Below are 16,677 nucleotides of genomic sequence, written 5' to 3'. Positions count from 1 at the left end.
CTTTGATTAAAAGTAAATAAAAATAATAATAACAATTAAAAACATCAAAACCGGGCCTGGGGGATTCGAACCCGCGCCCCAGGCCGGTTTGGACTTTAGGGAAACATGCGTTGGCCATCAGGCCGGCGCCTAACTCATTTACAACTCTGAAAAATTTAATATATATCAGTTTTAAATCAGTTCATCTTCTTCCCAACCAAGCCCTAGAATCCCAATTCGAGGTTTATGTTCGTTAAAATTGAAACAGGGTTTATGCTATTCGAATGAAAGCGAACCAAAAGCATGTAATAATTACCTTAAACAATAGAGAATTGAGGGTGATCGGCCAAGTGGGTTTTATGGCTCAAGCTTGATATTAAATCCGATATAGACGACTTCGTATGATAAAATTGAGTTAGGGCTTTGGTTCGTGAGGCTGCAGAGATGGTGTGGTAAGGTTTAATTGCATTATATGCGTGTATTTATAGTGTAAAAGACCTAGGATAGCCGCGGTTCGTTATTATTCAAATTAGCTGTCAATTCGTTGTTATTTACCATGTATAGTGTGTCTGTAGGAAGCCATTAAGGTATGTTAGTGATATGGTAACATTAATTTCACCAATTAGTCCGTAAATTAAGGTCCAAGAAATGGTTTGGGCGGGGGGGGGGGGGGGTATGGTTGCCGACGGTGGGAGAGAAAGAGGAGGGAAAAGTTTATTTTTTTTGTTAATTTGCAGTTAGGTCCTTAATCTTTAGTTGGAGGTACAAGAGTTAATCAAAGTTGGCTAAGGGTTGTTTTTTGTACAATCTTACAACTATGATCAAATAAATAAATAAATAAAATTAAACGAGTCGGGTTTTCGGGTCCAAAAATTGACGAATGTTACAATAACCTTTTCATCACCAATTCCTTTAGATCCTCCCATTTCATAGCCTTAATCCCCCACTGGACTCTTCCTTTGCTCAATCTATTCCCACCAATACATCGCCTCATCACCAAAAGATTGGGTGGCAAGACCGACAGCTTGGTCGGGACGGCACTCGCTTATGCGGATAACCTTGTCCATAGTGGTTATCCATTGAAGAGTAGCGATCGCGTCTCCCAAACCAATCAGCTTCGGCGGGTCACATCCCTTGAAGGACTTATAGTTGCACCCACCTCGGCCTCTTTTCCTGTCATCGACCTTCATACACTTAACCACACTCAAAGCCTCCCTCTATCTGTCGTCACCTTTCTTACCATCTCCTCCCGCTCCTTCCGCGGTTCTTTCACGGCTTCCAGCAGACCCTCCAGGAGTCATATTCTTCACAGCAGTGGCAACAGCTTGAACAATAGCTTCTTGAATTACGGGATCCAATTAAACCCGTTCATTGTTTCTCGGGTTTCTTCCAGCTGCGCTTCCTTCGTCTCCGGTGTTAGAAGTTATTTTGACCGAAGGTTGTTGGACACGACGAGGCCTACCATGCATCCAGTGCGACCTCCAGCTCTCACAACTCCTCCAGCTCCCACAATTCCTCACGTTCTAGCCATCGTATTCTAAAAGGGAAAACACAAACGTTATCACTCAAGGAACTATTTAGTACAAAGATAGTAATGCTAACAGGTAATAACCGTGGCCAGCTGTGATTAGCCGATCCCGTTACTTTCCGTGTCCTATACACTTTCCTTAATGAGTCTATTTGTGTGAGTTCTACTTTCAAGTAGTCAATCAAATCAAGAAATCAATTAATCCTATCCCTATTATTCACATATCCTTTCTTTAACAATTAAGCTAACATCAACATTTATTATTCAATCATATACTTTACCTTCACTGAGCTTGCTTGAGTGACACATGGCATTCTTGAACTGGCATCTTCTTGCTTAAATCCCATTCTCTGTTCGAGTCTAAGCATGTAGGATGCTTAAATCTCTCGAACTTTTCTCTGATACCAACTTGTAAGGCCCCGTTACCGGTGCCTCACGTTTGGACGTTGGATTTACTCATCAACATAGTTCTAATCATCAGAGTTAATAAAACATTCGCGGAATATAAAAACTTTCATAAAAACATTTCATAACAATCCATAACTTGTCTTAAAACAACATCTTGTCTTTCAAAGTAAACAAACATTAAACGTAAACGTCTTGAGTCTTCCGATACCAGCCTCTTATTCAATGCCACGTGTTCCCCTCGGGCGAGCTGCCTCATCCTACTCACCTGCGTGCATACCAAAAGTCAGCTACGCTGAGTGAGTTCTATTTAATCACATAACATACAATACATACACACATACATACATACATTCTTTCATTCATACTTTCATATTTTTACCTTATCCTTATTTACCTTCATTTCTTACATTATAAAGAGCATTACGCCCTACTTTCCTCGAGTATTATTAGGGCTCGGTCCCTTGTTCCTCGAGCATTATTAGGGCTCGGTCCCTCCTTCCTCGAGCATTATTATGGCTCGGTCCCTTCTTCGTCTAGCATTATTAGGGCTCGGTCCCTCTTTCCTCGAATATTAGTAGGGTTCGATTCCCTCTTCGTTACCATACAACCATACATCATTTACATTCGTTCATATATCATACATATCATATCATCATTTAGCATAACATTACGAGTTGACAATACGTGCAATATCCGAAGATCGTTCACGTACCGATCTATTCTCGTTTTAAGTTTCAAGGCTAAACGTTTATAAAAACGTAAACTTTAAGATCAAAAACATACCTTTATGTGTTCGTTTGGTCTCGTTTGTCTTGATTATGAACTCTAGATCTTGTATATAGCTCGTGTAATAAAGATCTAATTACCAACTAGCGTTCGTTTGGCCTCGGATCTCACGCGTATCTCTCTCTCTCTCGGCCGTGTATATGAGTGTATGTGTGTGTTTGAGTGTGTGTAGAGATTATGGAAAGATGGAAATGCGAGTTAGGGTTTTAGGATGGTTTAAGGGGGTATTTATATCTCTTAAAGCCCATGGACCCTAAGCCCATCTCATCCATAATTCCATCTTGATTAATCTAAGTCCATGATCCTTTCTTTATTTGATATTAATTAATTATTAACACACGACAACTTGACGCAACTTTCTTTATTTATTATTATAATATTAGGATGTTGCATTACTTGTTAGTCTTCAATGTAGCATCAAAAGATATAATATCCTCAAACGCAATATAATTACTCTTTGAAATCTCATCAACCCAAAAAACACGAGTTAACTCACCATTGTCATTAACACCATATTTAAATGAATAATCAGATGAAAATGTTTTTTTTTTCACGCAATCTCTGAACAATCATTTCAGCATCATACTCTCCAATAAAATAATTCAAACCTTGTTTAAAATTCTTACAATCATCTTTAGTTGCACCCACTTTTTCAAAACCACCATACTGTGTTCTCATAAGGTTAAACGCTTTAACAGGTCCCAAATTCAAATTAGACAACTCATAAATAGTTTCCTCTTGGACATGTGTTAACTTCCTTGTTGATCGAACAAACTGCATATTACAATCTGCTACCATACTATGATTATGGCTTAAAAAAATCATGTAATTCAAAATTTACACCGTCAATAGATTTTAACTAGAGATGTGCTCTACAACCACATCTAATTGTGGGCCTTTTCCTCCTTTTATTATATGGCTTATTTGATTCATTATAATCATCTTTCGAATCATACATTTTGGCAGGCTTGTGACCTTCTTTACAACATGTAAAATACTTGGTCTTTAGTACACCATCATGCATGTACGATCCACTTTTGCGAACCCCAAATCCAGCCTTCTTAGCATATTCACTATAAAAATCAAATGCTGATTAGTTGACGAAAACATCATTCCTTTAACAGGTGTGTAAGAAGAAGCAACTTCAGGAATAATATCATCCCATTGATCTTCAACCAAAACACTTGAATCATCTGCAAAAAAACATATATGCGTATATTACACGCTCATGAAACGCTCTTATAGAAAGCATGAATAAAAATGAATATCAATCTCAACACTAGCATATTACGCTCGTAAAACACTCATATTCTAAAACAACAAAATCAATCATGCTAACACGCTCGTAATACAACTCATGAATAAAAATGAATATCAACCTCAACACTAGCATGTTACACACGCTCATGATACGCTCATACTATAAACACCAAAAATCAACTATGTTAAACACTACTAATATGCACACGCTCGGAAACTAAAGTAATCAATTATCATGTGATTCTCATGGAACACTAACATGCAGATTACTGTCCGATTAGAAACATAGTATACATCTAATGTCGATTAGTTCAAACAGAGCAAAAAACTTACATTCACGATCATCTTCCATTTCAAAACCCTAGATCAAAATCGGTTGAAAACTGGTTCGTATACTCAATTGATTTGATTTCGGTACTAAAATTGGTTCGTAAATAAGAAATTGATTTTTGATTAAGCTAAATATCAGGATCGTAACTGTTTATACACAAATTGCAAATTTAGATTACGAATCAAAAAGACAATCGTACCCTTCTCGCCGAAAATATGCGGAATCTTCTCAACTGATCGCAACTGAATCGAATGTGTAGATCGACGCTCCCAGATGTCGCGTACGTTTTGTACGATAAGGCATTAGCGTATTGCATCTTTTCTCTCTCTCTCTCTCTCTCTCTCTTTATATATATATATATATATATATATATATATATATATATATATATATATATATATATATATATATAGAGAGAGAGAGAGAGAGAGAGAGAGAGAGAGAGATTCATATTAAACACCCAATAATTTTTCGTTTCTAACTAACGATTGTCTAATCACCTCCCTTAATATCGTGCTTAATATGTATAGCGAAAGTATGTTTGATTGTGAAAATGAGATTAAGAAACCATAACGATAAAAATAAAAAAAAAAGGTCAATTGCAAAACGAAAAAACTAGGTATTATTAGACATGTAAATGGATATTAAACGTATCGAATTTAAACAATATGACATAATTTTAAGTGTAACTGACCTGAAGTCGACGTGAATACAATATGGGGTCATGTTTGGATTCACCTACTCAACTGCCAGCCAACCTGCCTATGCACTACCACAAGGATATTATCAATTAGAATACCGACTTCACCGTCGTAGTATGGTCCCTTTGTCTGAGCTTCATATCCAAATCTAATAGTCCATCTAAGATGTTTGTAGCGTGATCCATGTGCTCCGGACGACATGAATCGACCTAACCTGACGACCAAGATCAATCTAATGTTAAGTTGCTTCAACATTTTTTAAGTAAGATATATAAATATCTTTTTTATCACCCAAAATGAAGTTATATAAACAATGACTTGTAAGATGCTAGAAGGAAACGAACAAAACTATATCATCAATAGAGGGTTTCTAAGTCACTCTGATAGAAGCCGATTCTATTATGTCCAATTCTAGGTCAGTTACGTGTTCTTACAACATACCAATTAAACGAAAACTGAGCAATATAATAAAAAGTACAATATCTTTTGTGTAAGTTTCTGTATAAAATAGTTTCGTTTCGAACCCTTCAAAGCATCCACCACGAAGGCATCAAAATTGCCTTGATCACGCTCGTCTTGTTCTTATGAATCACAAACGAATTCACTACGTTTTGCTAACTCCCTCGGTTTTTTTAGATGAAGGAAAATCCACATCTAACCACGTAGAAATCGCCAACCAAACTTCGTCCATGAGCTCACATTCTCCCAATAATTGTTCAATAGTTTCGGTTACTTTATCACATGAAGTGCACAATAGGGAATACACTTTAGCATATTATATATTAAGTATTAGACAACAATGATGAACAAAATCTAGGTATTTTAACAATGAACGAAATCTAGGTACATAACATGTGAATTAAAATAATTGTAAATTACTCAAAAGTAGTTGAGGAAATTTGTGTCGACAATGTGACTTCAAGATCACGATATTCCACTTATTATAGATTTTTAGTCAGAAAGTTTACTATATACAAGTAACCTTTTGTTCTTTAAAAATGTGACTATTTAAATTTCATAAAGTAAATTATATATTTCATCACAAGAAAGAGACTAGTCGCGTCGCGACGTATCACGTGAGATCGTGTCATTGTGGTACAAGAAGGCTTCACGATGATCATACAACATTTGCAAATTAATGGCCAGGTGTAGGTGTGTACAAGAGCTAGGGGACTGGGACATATGATAACGGTATCAAAACATCAAGCAGTGCTAAAACCGACTTTATGGTGAATGTTATGTAGTATTTAGACTCTAGGCTAGTAATTTAAGTAACTTCATTGTAAAGACGATATTGTTGAATTAATGTGTAAAAAGAAAAAAAAATTAACTAGAACAATAACATGACTAATTTCACCTTCAGTGAAGTACCCAAAGAACCAATGGCCCTTTTTAGCAGGTCCGTCAATCTATATGGTTCGAGTTACATGGCAAAACCGCATTGTGTCAATATGGGGTTTGAGAAATATTAAGGGGTGTTTGGATGAGTTTTAAATCTTGCTTATTTGCTTTTTGAAAAACAAAAAGTATTTCACAAAGCTCCTCCAAAAGCTTTAAAATTGAGCTTTTTGAAAATTGGTTTTGCTTTTCAAAAATCAAATAAGCAAATTTTAAAAGTTCACCAAAACACCCCCTAGTTTGTGTCATAATATGTCATTAAAAAACATGGATTGAAATGAATCGTTTTAGAAAGAAAATACAAAATTAGGTTCACCTTTTAGTGTTTTGAAAACTCAACATATCCTTGAGCTGGTCATTTTATTGATCGACTAGTTGAAATGATGTTAAACTCGAATACATCACTACTAATTTAAAATTTTTTTAAGTACAGAAAATACCTAACTACTACCAGGTAAGAAGTCTAACAAAACACATCACCAACTAAAACAAACCCACAAATAACTACAAACAAACATCAACACCAAGGGTCTGTTTGGTATGGGGTAATGGAATGGACGACGGAATGGAATGGACGTGGTAATAGAATGGACAAAGGAATGGAATAAGTTATTATCATTCCAATGAAATGTTTGGTTACCACATGGAATTGAAATGAATCATTACTTTGTATTGTTGGTAGGTAAGAAAAAAAATAAAATTAAAATGGTAGTGAGTGGTGGTGGTGGTGGGAGCGGTGACGGTAACGGTGGAGGTAGTGGTGGGCAGCGATGACGGTGGGCAGCGTGTGTGTTGTTGGAGCGATGATTGATGGATGCGGCGGGTGGCTGGAGGTGGTGGGTGGCTGGCACTGATGGCGATAGTTTGTGGAGGTGGGTGGTGGTAGCAGAGGACGCCGATGGTGGTGATTGGTGGCATTGGCGGCGGTGGTGGGCAACGGTGACAGTGGGCGGCATGTTGTGATGGTGGGTGATGGTTGATATATGCGGCTGGCGGTGATGAGTGGCTGCCACCGATGGCGATGGTTGGTGGCGGCGGTGAATGACGATGGTGATTCCCGCATACCAAACGCTACCTAAAACAATCAGAATCAATCAGGGTTTTTAATTATCTTCAAATTTTGGTTTTAAGGGGGTGTTTGGGTCATTCCGTTCATTTGATCAACCAAACACACTTTTCTTCATTCTTACACAATAAAAATGAAAAGTTTATTCCGTTCATTTGATCAACCAAACACACTTTTCTTCATTCTTACACAATAAAAGTGAAAAGTTTATGGGGTGAGAGAGGCTCGAACTCTCGACCTCAGGATCACTCGATTGCTATGAGACCTACGCGCTAGCCAACTGCGCCACCACCCCATGACATTCATATGCTCATGAATAATTATAATATTAACGTAAACTCGTTTCCGTTAATTGTTTAATAAGCAGTTCATTTGGTTTCAAAGATCCATGGTTGTGCAAGCATGGAGAGCAATTTCGATCAGGTAGAATAGAACCCTAACCTCATTACCATACATTTTGATCAGTTCTTCTTCTTCTTCTTAATGTATATATGAATTATTAACAGGATGTGATTAATGCAATATTCAAATTCGTTTGGAGCAAGAAGGCAATCGGTAATTACTTGATTCATTTACATTTACTATATTTTGCAGTTACTCAACTCAATTCCGTTTCAGATCGCGAGAAGATTGAAGACGCCGATACTTCTAAGGCTGAGGTCAAACACATCCAATTTCATACGTATTATTATTATTATTATTATCTCTTATAGTAGTAGTAGCTTAACCTAACTCATTCCATTTTGCAATGCAGGAACGACCAGGAACCTCCAAGAGGAACCGACCTACTTCTGGTAACCATAAACCCTAATTAATATCTTCTAGCTGTTGATGTGACTTATCTACTGTTGCTGCAGCTAATCCGAATGCTGTGAGGCTAAGTTGTGAACTACTTAGACTATTTGTTACTGGTACACTATTTTTTAACCATTATTTGTTACATTTTGATGGATGCTATGTGACTTATCAAGGTTATTATTATTATTATTATTATTATTATTATTATTATTATTATTATTATTATTAATGCAGAAGCAGTCCAACGAGCTGCTACTATTGCCGAAGCTGAAGGTGGAGACAGGATTGAAGCGACGCACCTTGAAAGGGTACTTCCTCAGTTACTTCTAGATTTTTAAGGTACTACCGAATGCAAACTTGTTATCTTTTATGATTTGCAATCTTGATACAATGCTACTTGTCATTACATCTTTTGTTGGCCTGTTCTTTTACCATACTTTTTGATATAATGGTGCATACAGTGGAGTTAATAGTAGAATGTAGCTATAGTTAATTAAGTCGGTTTTTTAACTGAATAAAGGAAATACAAGCTGTTACTCTTGTACATTAAGTAGAAATAAGAAATTAAGAATAATAGCACACTGTTAAATACTTATTTAAAACAATGAACCAGTGTTACATATGTAACATCACCTCCTCACTGGTCCTAGTGCTGATACAGAAACAAGTCAACAGCTAACAAACAAACATGATTTAAAACTTAATTGGAACAACAACTGAATGATCAATCTCCTTAATCGGTACAACGACGGTACATTAAGAATTTCTCCATAGTCCGACCGCATTCTGAACAAACCACCACCTCGGGAATCCCACCACTAATCCCGGGAAGTATAAGTCGGTTGCAATGGTGAGGTGTATGCAATTTACTCAAGTAGGTTTTTAAAGCCGGGACAAAACCGTTCTCCTGGGCATCTCCTTCCCAATTCGCGTACTCAGTTAACTCGTTATCGCTAATTCCGAATTTGCCCTCGCGATCTCGCTTGATCCTTTACATATCAAAGCCCACCCTTTATCACTCCCGTCAAAGCTCATCATGGTCATAACCTCTTTCATGATCGGGTCGTTTTCAAAACTTTTTCCTTGATGAATCTTGGAGTACAACATGCTTTCAAGGCGGGTCCAAAAGTACCACACGGATGTGGGGTCAGGCCACGTGTGACTTAGTTTCTCCGCACTGATTGCTGTACCTATTTTCCTTATTCTCTCTTTGTTTCCACTTTTTCCCACATAAACCATCTCCATTGGGATTCCTGCGGTTTTAGCAGTTTTCGATAATATCGTTGTAAATTTCCTGATCCATTCTAGATCATCTCCTCCATATAAGCATATGTATTTGTCTTCAGCAATCTAGCAATGTACATTAGTTAGTATGATTATTAGGGCTGTAAGCGAACCATTCAGCTAATAAACGAACGGACACTAAGAAGGAGTCTTGTTCAATTAGTTAAATGAGCGGACATGAAAAAATGCCGCATTCGTTCATTTATGTTTGTGCACATTCGGTAATGTGTTCGTTAAAGTTCGTTTGTTTATGTTTGTTCACTAAAGGCCTTTTTATGTTTTCTCGTTTTTTATCCAAACATTTAAACTTTTTTATCTTTTTTTATTTTTATTATTATTATACTAACTTAACTCACTAGCTCTAAATTTCTCTCACAATCTCGTTTCCTCTCATATTCAAATTAATATATTTTTCTTCTGTTTTTTTGTGTTTGTTTGAAAAGTTAACAAACACGAACAAATCTATTTTCTTAATGAACGAACACGAATTTTGGTTCTTTTATATGTTCGTGAACCATCTGTTTTCCCGATAAAAGCTTAACGAACGAACACGAACAAAGCCTCGTTCAGTTTGGTTCGGTTCGTTTACAGCTCTAATGTATTAATTATAACTAAATTTATAAAAGTGCTACAAAGTAAAAGTAAATTAGCTTACCCAACGTAGTATATATCGGTCAATGTGGTCAACCAATAATTCTAGTGTCCAAGATTCTTCCTTCCATAACGCGTCCTCTTTCATGCTTGTAAAAGGGTAAGCAACATTCCTCCAAATCCAGACCATGTGGAATGCGTTTAATGATGTCACGCGCCCCTGTGGATCTAACGCGACCAAAATCGTTTTTTTTTTCAAAATGCCACGCTTGTTTGATGTACTTGATGACGGCTGGTTCTAGCAATGTAGGATGATGCAACATATGCCATGTCATCATTGATTGAAGCTGCTCAAGCTTGTGTTGATGTGATTGTGAATCATTCCATGTTCTCAGATTGTCCACAACCGGGACCCACACGACTTCATAATGAAGATCCGGTTGGATTCTAGAATCTTTGTAGATTTGAGTCAGAACTAGAATCTCTTCATGAGAGATATCTAGGTCTGATATTAATAGTAACACAGTCTTTCTCCTTAACACATCAACATTAACCTGTTTTAATCAATTAGTTAGTTGATGAAATCTAAATGAAGATCTAAATTAATAAAGGGTATTCAAATCTAAACCCTTGTTTTTGTTGAGCCATCAAGAAGTGGATGAATGTCATCCTTGGCACAAAACAAAGCCTTGAGAATCTTCAAGTTGTCTAAGTGAGGCACTTCAAAGATTCGAACGAGCATGAGATAATATTCATCATGTTGCTTCTCCTCTGTAGCAACATAATGTATGAACATTAACTCCTCTTTTATAGTATTTTTAGGACAATTATAATCTAAGTTAAAACTACAAAAAAAAAATGCAATTAACCTATGTGTTGCATGCAAAGAAGGAGGAGCCCTTTAAGGTGCTCATGAATATTCTGAACCTTGTGAGACAAGCTTGAAAGTTCCCATGCCTCAGAGGTAGCCGAGATGTGCCTGCATTTATGCTTTTGTCATATAATACATGATATGTTGCTCATAATTTTCACATATTATTGCTTTAAATCTACGCTTGCACAACCAAAAATTTACAAATTTATATAAAACAATTACATTCTTATAGTAAAATCTTATGCTAGTTTCCTTTTTAGTTTTATATTTTGGCATAAGCTACCCAACCAATTTAATTTATTACATAAAATACACTTTAAAAAAATAAAAGGTTTAAACAAGTTCGCGGGGTTGACCCGAAACTGATCTGAACCCGTTTATTCCAAACCCACGAATTTCTTGTTTGGTTCGTTTCGTGTCAGAAATTCACACCTCTAGTTATAGGATATGGTGTTTGAATGTGCTTTTGTTGTTTAAAGCTTTAATAGTTGGATAGATACACATTGTTGTGAAAACTGATGGGTGTAAAAGTCCCTCAAATTAGGTTAAAAGAATGGTAATTTGGTCATTTAACTTTAGCTCTTGATAATAAAAAAATAAAGAAAAATTTATAAAACTTACTCATAATTCATGCCTAAAAGGCTTGTTAGCTGAGAAACACAAGCCACCATACTCTTGATGGCCCAATAAACTGCAGTGGGAACATGAGTCAAAGCTGTTGACTTTGTGTGTCATCTTGGAGATACTGATAAGGCAAGTTCTTGAATGCAATGATACATTTGGTGACATCCAACATAACCTTAATAAGGTTATTAACAGCATCAAACCAAGGTTTGATTGATTTGTAATGTTCCAGGATGTTTGGCAACTGTTTAAGCAACGCTACCGATTTAGCAAGCGGATTGGTGGCGAATGGTTGAGCCACGAGCCAAAACTCTCCAAAGTTTACTGCAAACGCTGCTAATGATATTACCATTTTGGCTTCCCATGGGTAGCTCGATAATATGTTGAGAATTGCCATTGTTGATGCATGTGCGTCTGGTCCACCTGAGCACTTGCAAGAAAACTGCCAACAAAAGTATTAAGTGGTCTTGTTACTAGAAAGTAGAAATAGTGGTTTCAGGGATGCTTAGAAAAGTTGCACTATTTCAATAATCATTTAAGAGGGTTCTAATTTTCTATTCATAAGTATTAAACTTTGGTTAACTTAACAAACCGTTTGGGCCGGATAAAACATAACCTGAATCGACCCAATATTTAGTAAACGGGTCGGAATCGCTACAATTAATTATCAATATATTGTAATTTAGATACATACTAACCTCACAAGAAATTTTATGGATGACATGAGCCAATCCATCTGGGAACCCATCAACATCTTCAAAGCTAGAGAAATCAGCCTTCTCTTCTCCAACCAATGCATCAATATGCCCATTTTGTATGCCCTACAGTTATAATAGTTTTTTTTAGGAGGTTGTATGCTTAAAACATACACATCTAGCAACTTCCAACCGTATTGACTTGTTCTTTCTGTTTGACCTAGGGGTGGCAATTTTTAAAAATAATCATGTTTTAGGTTGGCATATGTAACCCGTTTTTTTAATGGGTCGTGTTTGAGTTGACCTGTTTAATTTAACGGGTTGTGTCTGGGTTGAATTGTTTAACCTATCTAGTTAAACAGGTCACAACAACTTGTTTATGACCCGTTTAACCCATCTTTCACAACCCACTAGTCCGATTAACATGTTTACAACTTCATTATTAGATAAATGGGTAAAACGGGAAGTACACAAGTTTAAGTTTATGCGTGTTAGAGTTGATTTTTTTTTTACACAAATAAAACATACAGCCATACAGGTCACATTCGGGTTGAACAATTCAATTTGTCAACCCGACAAGATTGACACCCCCTAATAGGACCTGTAAGGGATCAAACGGGGTCAAATTGCCACTTTTACGAAAAATAAGCATCTAAGAAGAATAAAATTTACATACATTAATAACACCATCAATGTTTGCGGGAATGGCCCGTCGGAGTGTTTCTTCAATGATACTAAGAACGGGCCCCAACTCAACATCACGCCCATCGGGTGAGTGGGTCCCAACAACTTGCTTCATCATTGCATTGTAATCAGTGGAACTGAACATTCGGCGGTCCTTCTTAACCGCATCCTTCCTAACCACCATCTGTTGTTGCGGCTGCATTGTTGGGCTGCTGAGTCAGACCGTTTGGGCTCAAAGCAAGTAATAAGTTTGGTGTGTGGTTTTATGATTACGCGATGTGCAGGCAATATATAATGATGTAAAAAGATGGGGGAATATTTGAAAGTGACAATTGGATTAAGTACCTTACTTGCATGTAGGTGTTAACCCTCAAAAGTAAAGCCTGTTTTTTTCTGGATAAGCATTTTGAAACTGGGGGCCCCTATACAGTTAAGCCATGTTTAGGATTCTCTTATGCTGGTGTTTTTACTTAGGATAGAAGAAATGACTATTAGATTCATAAAACTAGAGTGAACTTTTGGATGCTGTGATGACAACATGGGTCATGGGTGTGATGACATCATGGTGTGTCGGAGCGTTGGGTAATGAGTCAAAATGTTTTAGTACGGGTTGGGTTGACCCGGCCCATAAACAGTTTTTAAATTCTATATTTCTGATTCTCTTATTAATAATCTTGATGTGTAAAATATGATTGCAAACCATATTGTTAGAAATAATAACTATGTTTTGTTAATTAATGTGATTTATGCATTTTCTTCAACATCAAACTCACAACCTACCTGCACCTTTGTCATGGATGTGGCTTGAGCCAACTTTGACATGTTAGTTGTAAAACACTAAAACATGACTCAAATCGACACACTTGTTATTAAATGGGTCGAAGTTGTCGCCTCTAAATGGAATACACAAACATGTAACTCAACATAGTTGCCTCCCTAATTAGTTACGGTTTGGTTTCTTGTCTCGCCACTATATACCCAACTCCATGTAAGTACTCTTCAATTTCGAAGAACCTGTTAATCCCATGGTCTAGATCTAATTAAGTCCGTCAAACCTGTTTCTTGACCTTATGATTATCGGTGTAAAAAGGTTGTCTCCATGTTAAAGGTAGATCCACATTCTCACTCATGTATGTATACATTTTCCGGGTGTGATGTTTTAAAAATATGGGTGGGTCTATCCGACGTAAATCGACCCATTTTGAGTTGTGGAAAGCTCTTATAAGTTTACTGTAACCAAGCTAAACATACATATCAAAGTGATTGTGGTAGATAAAAGTTTTTTTAGAACGGAATATATTGGATAAGTTGGCAATTGCAATCCTTGGTAATTCTATGGTATGGTGTACATAAACCCTTGAAACTGATTGAACAACCCGAATCAAAACAAACCGACTACTTTGAACATTGTAAAATTTTATACTGGTTCATTTATGGTTTTCTTTTGGCGGTTCAACCAACATTTTTGTACTTGAAGCTAACCGTATAAACCTCACTGACCATTTAACTTTATTATTATTATCTTCTTTTTTTTTTTTGATATATTCAGTTATGTATGTGTTATAGTCGGTGTTAACTTTTTTGATACAAATTAACAAAAAAGAATATGTTCGAACTATAAAAAAAGAATCTCGAACATCTAAAATCGGCTAGTTTGGATCAGTGTTTTGAAACCCGGTCGGATGGACTTGGTCTCTATACCGGGTCGGGCCTGTGTAATTGGCCTGTTTATGAAAAACCTGGCCGGTTTTGCGGGTGAGCGGTCGGCCCAGACCGGTTGACCTAGCGGGTGAACCGGTAAAACCCATTTTTTTATTAAATCCAAAATGAAATAATGTGCATGTCGGGATTCGAACTTGGGTCATTTTGGAGATAGAAGCTTTAATAATTACCCATGAGTCAACCAACTAAGCTTCATTGATGTCTCTATTGATCAAACATAAATCATACATATTTCAAGAAAGCAATATATAAAACATAGATAAACAGTAAAGTTTGTTGTTATTATTATTTTTGGTTATCATTATTTTTTATATGTATATAAGTTATTAATATATATGCAATTATATAGTTAAATTATTTATGACGTCATCCGGGTCAAACACTGGTCCGCCCTCCCGGGTCGGTCCGACCTTTGACCCGGTAAGTCGTCCGGGCCGGGTCTGAAAACATTGGTTTGGATAGCTAGCAGTCCATTCAAATTTTCTTTTAAATATTATTTTACCAAAATCTGTTGAACATTTATATAAGTTTATTTTAACTCTTTCTTTACTCTACTAGACGGGTGTCTGCGCGATACAGCGGGAAATACAGACTTTGGTAATCACATTACAAGTTTATGTGTGTTCATTGTTTGGTTTGAAACCGTGAAACGTTCAAACCGGTCATTGGTTGATTTACGATTGATTTTGTTCTTTTAACTTTTGGCCAGCCGATTTCAATTTTCAACGGGTGGTTTTGGTTTTCGACGATAAAAAAAGTTATTAACGGTTTGGCTCACGGTTTAATTTAAAAACCATCAAACTATACCGCAAACACTCATACATAAAATGTTGTTTTTTTTAACTTAAAAAACTATAGCAATATGATACTCAAATTAAAGATAATAAAATTCTCGTTTTTATGGTGCAATGCTTTATAAAAAATATTAACGTATAAAAAAATTATGACCGTTAAAATTTTGTGGCGGTAGTTGGGTTAAAAGTGAAAATGAAAAGAATGTATAGATAATAGATTAAGGGCTATAGTTGTAAATATTAATGGGTTATAACTTATAACTTATGTATTATAATTTCTATTTTACTTAAAAATAGTGTCTTTCTCATTATATATATTATAGATTTAGATAATATTGCCAAGTATTTCAAGTTTCATCTATTTCTCTTTCTATAAAACGTGGAGCCACGGATGTATTAAATACGGTTCGACCGATCATGAAAACCCGAAAAACTGACCAATTCGGCATTGACAGGATCAAGAAGTTTGAGACAAACCGGCGAGATGTCATGTCCAATCAAATGGTCCGGTTTAGGTTTATAAACTTTGCCACTAAACCACTCAAACCCGATGCTTGTGTTAAAAGTAAGATAAAATATAGAAAAAGAAACACATAATTATCATGACATTGGAGCTTTAGTTTTAATATATAATAGACGTCAAATCATTGTTGTTTCTTTTGCTTTCTTAATCTCCCCATAAAGCGAAAGGTGGAAATGGTGAATAAAGCCAATTAGAATCTAGTTAGGTTGTTAGAACAGGTGCAGTAGATGATTGTATAGAGTTTCTAGATAGGTGTTTTGCGTCATGTGGTGTTATGTTATTATAGAGGTTTTATGACCAAAAGAAAAAATAAAGGTGTAGAGGGGTGTTTAAAATTTGATTCGAATTCGAATATGAAGATTCGAATTCGATTTCAAAATATTCGAATTCGGTTCGATTTGTATTCGAGTATAGTAATCGAATACGGATCGAATATGAATTCATGATTTTTATACGATTCGAAATTCGAATTCAAATTATATAATATATTAATATATATTTAATTTTTTAAATTTGGGTCAAATCCTTAAATAATAAGTCAAAACATAATAATAAATCCCAATAACCTATACTGATATTTCTTAATTTTGCCAATACTTAATTTTGAACTTATTTTCATGTGATATTGTAG

The 16,677-nt window shown here is 36.0% G+C and overlaps 1 protein-coding gene, 1 non-coding gene and 1 pseudogene across 3 annotated transcripts; 1 reads left to right on the top strand and 2 right to left on the bottom strand.

Moving 5' to 3' along the window:
• Positions 1-7,667: 7,667 nt before the first annotated feature.
• Positions 7,668-7,752, bottom strand: TRNAM-CAU (transfer RNA methionine (anticodon CAU)). The gene is given in 2 exon segments: positions 7,668-7,703; positions 7,715-7,752. It is a non-coding gene; the product is annotated as a tRNA-Met (tRNA).
• Positions 7,753-7,829: 77 nt separating this feature from the next.
• Positions 7,830-8,713, top strand: LOC143543229 (protein MHF2 homolog). Its single transcript, XM_077035598.1, has 6 exons — positions 7,830-7,880; positions 7,964-8,012; positions 8,076-8,116; positions 8,212-8,251; positions 8,315-8,368; positions 8,490-8,713. The coding sequence occupies exons 1-6, from the start codon at positions 7,860-7,862 to the stop codon at positions 8,591-8,593; spliced, it is 309 nt and encodes a 102-aa protein (XP_076891713.1). The 5' UTR covers positions 7,830-7,859; the 3' UTR covers positions 8,594-8,713.
• Positions 8,714-8,765: 52 nt separating this feature from the next.
• On the bottom strand, positions 8,766-13,519 carry LOC143543232 (protein SIEVE ELEMENT OCCLUSION B-like; annotated as a pseudogene). Its single transcript, XR_013137037.1, has 7 exons — positions 13,000-13,519; positions 12,327-12,449; positions 11,626-12,070; positions 11,000-11,109; positions 10,759-10,901; positions 10,195-10,684; positions 8,766-9,605 (listed from the first exon to the last, which is right to left on the bottom strand). The product of XR_013137037.1 is annotated as a protein SIEVE ELEMENT OCCLUSION B-like (transcript).
• Between the last annotated feature and the right edge of the window lie 3,158 nt (positions 13,520-16,677).

Source organism: Bidens hawaiensis, unplaced genomic scaffold, assembly GCF_021521415.1.
Source record: "Bidens hawaiensis isolate Kalapana, Puna unplaced genomic scaffold, B.hawaiensis_p1.1 tig00013080_1, whole genome shotgun sequence".
Taxonomy (NCBI): domain Eukaryota; kingdom Viridiplantae; phylum Streptophyta; class Magnoliopsida; order Asterales; family Asteraceae; genus Bidens; species Bidens hawaiensis.
This window is presented reverse-complemented; position numbering and strand designations above follow the sequence as displayed.

What these genes read in the sequence shown, in the direction of transcription:
- LOC143543229 (XM_077035598.1), top strand. Translation starts at nt 7,860, where the DNA reads ATGGAGAGCAATTTCGATCAG. An exon ending in TGGAGAGCAATTTCGATCAG is followed by an intron (nt 7,881 to 7,963) that starts GTAGAATAGAAC and finishes AATTATTAACAG; the next exon opens with GATGTGATTAATGCAATATT. An exon ending in GAGGAACCGACCTACTTCTG is followed by an intron (nt 8,252 to 8,314) that starts GTAACCATAAAC and finishes CTGTTGCTGCAG; the next exon opens with CTAATCCGAATGCTGTGAGG.